The following is a 6,682-nucleotide window of genomic DNA, read 5'->3' as shown; positions in this document are numbered from 1 at the left end:
ATGGACCTTGACTACCCGTCCCAAGGGCCAGCACATCGAAGGAACGTTGTCTTCTCTGAACAGGACGATTGCGCCTTCGTGTATGTTATGTCCACCCTTGGTCCATTTGCTGCGGTTGTTTAATTGGTTGAGGTACTCCTTGTGCCAGCGTTTCCAAAAATGCTGTTTCATCTTTTGGATATGCTGCCATCTGGAGAGTCGGTTGGAGGGAGTGTCCCTGAAATATCGCTCACGCACACTCATTAGTGATTCACCGATGAGGAAGTGACCAGGAGTGAGAACGAGGAGATCCTTGGGATCCGTGGATATGGGTGTTAATGGTCGGGAGTTGAGGACGGCTTCGATCTCTATGATCAGTGTATTGAATTGCTCGAAAGTGAGCAATTCATGACCTGCGACGCGTCTGAAGTGATGCTTAAAGGATTTCACCGCTGCCTCCCATAGTCCCCCGAAGTGTGGAGACTGAGGGGGTATGAAGCGCCATTCTATGTGTTTGTCTGCGAGGAATGCTTGTACTTTTGAGTGGTGATCGTCCGAGTGTAGAAGGTCATACAGTTCCCGTAAGTCGTTCTTTGCCCCGACGAAATTTGTACCATTGTCCGAATGGATTGTCGAGCAAAACCCTCGCCGAGCGATGAATCTACGAAGAGCGGCGATAAAGGTTTCGCTCGTGAGATCGCCAACGAGCTCGATGTGTACCGCCTTCACGGCTAGGCATACGAAGATCGCAACGTACACCTTGACCTGTCGGCGGTTACGATCTCTTGTCTCCTTTATGTAGAAGGGTCCACAATAGTCCACGCCGACATTCGCGAATGGTCGAGACTCTGTCACTCGCGCTTCCGGCAAATCACCCATTATGTATTCTACTGACGGTGGATGGGCGCGGCAGCAGCGGACGCAGTTCTTGATCGTGCGCCAGACTTGACTTCGGCCGTCGACGGGCCAATATCGTTGTCTGACAGCGTACAACGTATCCTGTGTCCCGGAGTGCAGGTGAATCTGGTGTGTATGCTCGATAATCCGAGCTGTGACGGATGCTTTGGGTAGCAGTATTGGGTGTTTTTGACCGAAAGTCATCGACGAATGCCTGAGTCGACCCCCGACTCGCAGGATTCCTTTCTGGTCAATGAAAGGATTGAGTCGCGTGAGTTTCCTTGTTAAAGCTGCGTTCCGGTTCATTCGGAGCGTACGGATTTCCTCGGGGAAATGGATGCCTTGTAATAGTATGATTAATTTGTCGTGAGCGATGTGTAATTCCGTTGCGGTCAAGGGTGTCATTTGGTTCTGTTTCTGCCTCCAACGGAGGCAACGAGCGACGATCCGAATTAGCTTAGGCCAGGAGGAGTACCGTTCCAACAGGCTGCAATCGGCGGGAGCCGCGGATAGACAAGTTGCCGTTTTTTGTTCTAACAACTCCGTTTGTGGTATTGGGGTCCAGGTCGGCCAGGAATCTTCCGATTGTTGGAGCCATTCTGGACCGTGCTGCCAAATGGTCGGGCGGAGAAATTCTTCGGGTGTTTGGCCTCGCGATATTAGATCCGCGGGATTGTCGTGGGTGGGGACATGACGCCAACTGCCGATGCTGGTTTTTCTTTGGATCTCGGAGACCCTGTTGGCGACAAACGTCTTGAGTGTGTGGGGTGACGTGGTTAGCCAGTGGAGAACGATGGCGGAGTCGGTCCAATAGACCATACGAGTGATGCTGTGTGATAAGGCTTGATGTATGGTAGCCATCAGGGACGTAAGAAGGAAGGCTCCGCTCAGCTCGAGCCGCGGAATGGTTTGGGATTTTAGCGGGGCTACTTTTGACTTCGCGGTTAGCAGCTGGGTCCGTACGCGGCCGTCCGGATTAACGGTTCGGAGATAGACGCATGCGCCGTAGGCCTTCTCGCTGGCGTCGCAAAAGCCGTGCATTTCGATCTCAGTTGCGGAGTCAATGATCGCCTTGCGTGGGAATGTAATATTGTTCAAGAGTGGCAATTGAGAATAATACCTGTCCCACTCTGAATGGAGATCTGATGGGAGAGATTCGTCCCACTTGACTTTCACTGCCCAGACTCGCTGAAGCAGGATTTTCGCGCGGACGATCACTGGCGCGAGCAGCCCCAGAGGATCGTAGATTCGAGCGATTACGGAGCTGATCGATCGCTTCGTAACGCGGGGAATGTCTGCCTTGGCGTCAACCGAATAAATGAGTGAATCATCGGAGGACTTCCAGAAGACCCCAAGTGTTTTTAAGGGTTGAGGCTCGCCCAGCTGTAGCTTCTGATTTATGTCCGGGTCAGATAGTCCGTTGAGTAGTGTCCGGTTGTTGGACGCCCATTTTCTGATTTTTAAACCGGCTAGTTGGAGGAGTTCGGTGAGTTCTGTGCGGATTGACAGCGCTTCGCCTATCGTATCCGCTCCGGTGAGAGCGTCGTCGACGTAAAAGTCCCGTAACAATACCGATGAAGCTCGCGGGAATCGGTGCCCTTCATCGCTTGCCAATTGTCTGAGACACCGGATGGCTAGATAGGGTGCTGCAGACAGTCCGAACGTGACGGTGTTGATCTGATATGTTTCCAACTCGCCGTCGGAATTGCGCCATAAAATTTGCTGAAATCTTCGATCGGCCGGACGCACGAGGAATTGTCGGTACATTTTCTCGACATCGCCGGTGAGGACGTACTGGTGAGATCGGAATCTCAAGAGGATATCGAACAAATCCTCTTGCAGCTTCGGACCTGTATAAAGAGTGTCGTTCAACGAGACGCCGGTGGTACTGGGTGCGGATTCGTCAAACACAACGCGAAGTTTTGTGGATGTGCTCGAGTCCTTAACGACGCCGTGGTGTGGCAAGTAATAGTCGTTCTCCGGTTCGTGGCGTGATGCAACCTTGGTCATGTGGCCCAAGTCCAGATACTCCTGAATGACCGCCCGATACGCTGTTTCGAACTGTTGATTTCGTCTGAATTGCTGCTGGAGAGAGGCGAGTCGTTTCATCGCCATTGCCTTGGATGATCCGAGTGACGAGATTTTGTCGTTAAAGGGGAGTGCGACGATGTATCGCCCATCGCTGGTGCGTTGGACGTGATTTTGAAAATGCTCCTCACATCGTCGATCCGCCTCCGATAAGTGTTTTATCTGAGGTCCCTCGTCGAGTTCCCAAAAGCGGGTGAGGTCCGTCTCTAGTTCCGTTGTGGAGGCATGGAAGACCCTGGCAGGTCCTGGGGAAGGTGGGCTCCCCCCGATGACCCACCCGAATCGCGTTTTTTGCAGGCGCAGATCGGGGCCGGTTGATGGGTTAAGATTTATCTGTCCGACACACAATGAGACAACGGTGGGCCCTGAGCCCAACAAAATATCAATCGGGGATAGGACATGGAATGCTGGATCGGCTAGCGGGACATTCTTAGGTATCGTGATTGCGGAACGATCTATGAATTGGTCTGGGATCAGTGTCGAGATTGTTGGGAGGATTAGGATCGTCAATGTGCGTCGGTAGGCTTGGTCAGAGGATGTGATCGTGGCTGTAATGTAACGCCTTGAAGTGACTGATAGGGTGTCAAGGGCTCCGATTGGCACCGAACACTGATATTGGGGAAGTTTTAATGAGTTTGCAAGCCGCTCAGTTATGAAATTCATAGTGGAACCGGTATCTAACAGGGCTCGACAGCGCACTGGTTGGATTTTGTGGTTTAGGATATTGACGCGTGCAGTGGTTAACAGGTCGTTGGATGGGGTTATGGTCCGTGAGTTGGTCTCCCTTGTTGCGCCTGCCCGTCTTAGTCATTGTCTGTTTTGTCGTTGCGAGTTGGATGATGGATTATTTGGATGGTATGACGGAGCTTTCCTTGTGCTTGGGGGCGTGGTGGGAGGCGTCTGATTGCTCATTGGCGCGTCTGATCGATGTAGGAGCGTGTGATGGCGTTGATCACATATGCGGCAAGAGCCAGAGGTGCAGTGTTGCAATTTGTGTCCTGGTAGCAGGCAATTCGTACACGCTGAGATTTCCTCGGCGGCTAGAATCCGTTCGTCGATCGTCTTCGTCCTAAAGGTGTTGCAGCGCCAAATTTTGTGTGGTCCATGGCAGATTGGACAGAGTGGCGGTGATCGTGACGTGACAAATGCCTGCCCTCGTGGTGGGCGTGTCGTTCTTGCAGGTTCTATGACCTGACAGCGATCGTTCAAGAATTGCAAGAAGTCCGGGAACGTGGGGAATGGTGTGGACCTTATCTTTTCCTTCCATATTGAATCGGTTTCCCGATCAAGGTTGGCGGTACATAGGTGCAAAAGCAGGGCATCTGCGGTTGGTTGTCCGATGGCGGCCAAGGCTTTGTAATGAGCTTCCAACTTGGTCGTGTAGGACTGCAAATCGCGATGTGCTATCCGTGATGAGGAGGCTGCGTCAAATATCTCCTGCAAGTGTCTCTCGACAATTTTGGCTGGTCTGTTATACCGTCGTTCTAATATTTCCCAGGCGACTGCGTAGTTAGCTGCCGCATTGCTTAATGACGCGATCGCTAGAGCTGCCCCATGCTTTAGGCAAGAACGGAGATACATCAGTCGCTTGCAGTCGTCTATGCGGGGGTTATCGTGGACCGTGGAGCGAAATTGATCCGCGAACCCCGGCCAATCTTCGTAGGCTCCAGAAAAGGTGGGTAGCTGAATTCTAGGCAAATCGACGGGTTCCGGCAATGACATGTCCGATGGCTTTGTTGTAAGATTTGTGGTGGTTGGTTCTGCTTGCTTGTTTGCCTCCTCAAGGATGGCGGACGCCTGTCCGGCGATGGTGTAGAACTTCTGTTGTAGGTCAACCCGGTCCTTCAGTGTTTGACCCTCGTCTCTGTCGTCTAATTCGCATTGGCCCTTTTTGAACGATGCAAACTCTCCCTCTAAGTCTTGCAAATTACGCTGAATAGCATGCACGGGTGTCCCTTCCTCGTGATTGTTGAGCAATGTGCGAAACGCTTCTAATTCTTGTCTGAATCCTTCGCGTTTCCGCAGCAATTGCCGGACGCGCTCTTCCTGAGGGGGAGCCATGAGGAATTTCGACAATTTGAGCGAGCTTACCTTGATGTTGCGTGGTAACTGGGGGTGCACTCTTTCACTGACACGTATCCGGCTCGAAGGACCAAAATGTTCTTTCACTCGCGGGGAGACACGATCGTGTAGAAGCGCATCAACAGGAGTCGTAAATTCCTGTTACGATTGTTCAATCGACGCCGCGAGATGATCGATCCCCTATTGCGTTTAGGCTAATAGAGGTGGTTAATTGAAGTGCACACTGCTGTAACGGGTTTTCAGTTGTGTTTTATTAAGACACTGTGTATACACTGAGTGGTGAATTAACAGCAACCGGGATACGGTTGGACTCGGTTAGAACGTAAGATCAGGGGATGAGAGGGCGAGAGCGTAAGCGCGAATCGTTGCTGCGAACTGAGACTTCCCGAGGTTGCTGACTGACTGACTGGCTGCCTGACTGACTCACTGACCGACTGCTGACTGACTGACTGGCTGCCTGACTGACTCACTGACCGACTGCTGACTGACTCCCTCTTAGTTTTCCCCGAAGGAAAGCTTGATGTCGATTGGTCGTGACCCCGCTAAAGAAGCAGGACATGAGGAATTTCTCACCAGTGTCCGGGGTGATTTTATTGCTGGGGAAAACCAGTCGTTTCTATCCTATGTTTATGTGTTGGGTTTTCTCGTTCGGTGACTACCTGCCTTTTCCGAGCCTTTTTTAATAGCATAACAAACTCAAGGATTTTGCTAATCCGGACATAAACCGAAATGCTTCTAGACAACTAGATTGCTCGACACACATCTGGAAACAATTTAGCTAGAAGGTGACGTTTTATGGCCGGTCATTGAGTTTATTGGGGGTCTGGAAGCAGGTAGGTGGGCCGCTGGCCGCCAGGTAGCGTTGGCTGGGGTTCCGCTGCTCCATGCGACGCAACAGTTAGTTTAGTAATACTTGTACCGTAGACAAGCAAGTTGAGTACAACTTGGACTTTGGAAGGAAGCGCATTTTGTTATTCCGCTGACCGCGGATTCGTTATTGAACGTAGGATTATTGTCATTAGCATCTCGAGTATCTAATTACTACGGCTACTTGTCAAATTCTGTAATAATCATATTTGTACTAGTAAATATCTTCTCTGTTACATAACAACAATGGCTAATACAAATGAAGATTCGTTACACGCACCTAACCCTAATCATAATGTGAACCCGAAATATATATGCCAGAAATAATATATATGTCGGAGATGAAAGGAAAGCCGAAGCCTTTCCTTGGAAATTTTGGGAATATCCTCTAGTACTTTAGTCTAGATTTTATTATAGCTGTAATTGTTTAAAATTTGTGATAGCGAGATTGGGTTCGAGGTGACAATTGGTCGCCGAACGTAGCCACGCTCACGAGATAAGCGTTTTGCCTAACGGAGGTCTGGAGTAGTTGTATGGGTTTTCCGAGAAGTGAGATTGTGGCGGCATGCGGCCTCGAGAGCGGGCCTAGCCACGTGTGAGGTTACGTCGGAGGTGCCGATACAATGGGACATACATTGTATCAATAATCAAACTCCAAGCAGAAACTGCCTAGCAACGGCGTTCGGAACTTTCTCGATGCTTCTAACGAGTGCGTATAAAATTTCAGACGAGGCCGGCATTCGTGCGATTGCCTTGGAGAGTGACACCT

At 50.7% G+C, this 6,682-nt stretch overlaps 1 protein-coding gene across 1 annotated transcript; it reads right to left on the bottom strand.

Moving 5' to 3' along the window:
• Positions 1 to 15: 15 nt before the first annotated feature.
• Positions 16 to 2,991, bottom strand: LOC117215472 (the record flags this gene model as incomplete). Its single annotated transcript, XM_033461837.1, has 1 exon — positions 16 to 2,991. A coding segment is annotated over exon 1 (2,976 nt), but the record flags the coding sequence as incomplete, so codon positions are not given.
• Between the last annotated feature and the right edge of the window lie 3,691 nt (positions 2,992 to 6,682).

Source organism: Bombus bifarius, unplaced genomic scaffold (genome assembly GCF_011952205.1).
Source record: "Bombus bifarius isolate JDL3187 unplaced genomic scaffold, Bbif_JDL3187 scf7180000009645_frag, whole genome shotgun sequence".
Classification (NCBI taxonomy): domain Eukaryota; kingdom Metazoa; phylum Arthropoda; class Insecta; order Hymenoptera; family Apidae; genus Bombus; species Bombus bifarius.
Note: the sequence above shows the minus strand (reverse complement) of the source record. Positions and strands in the feature narration are given on the sequence as shown.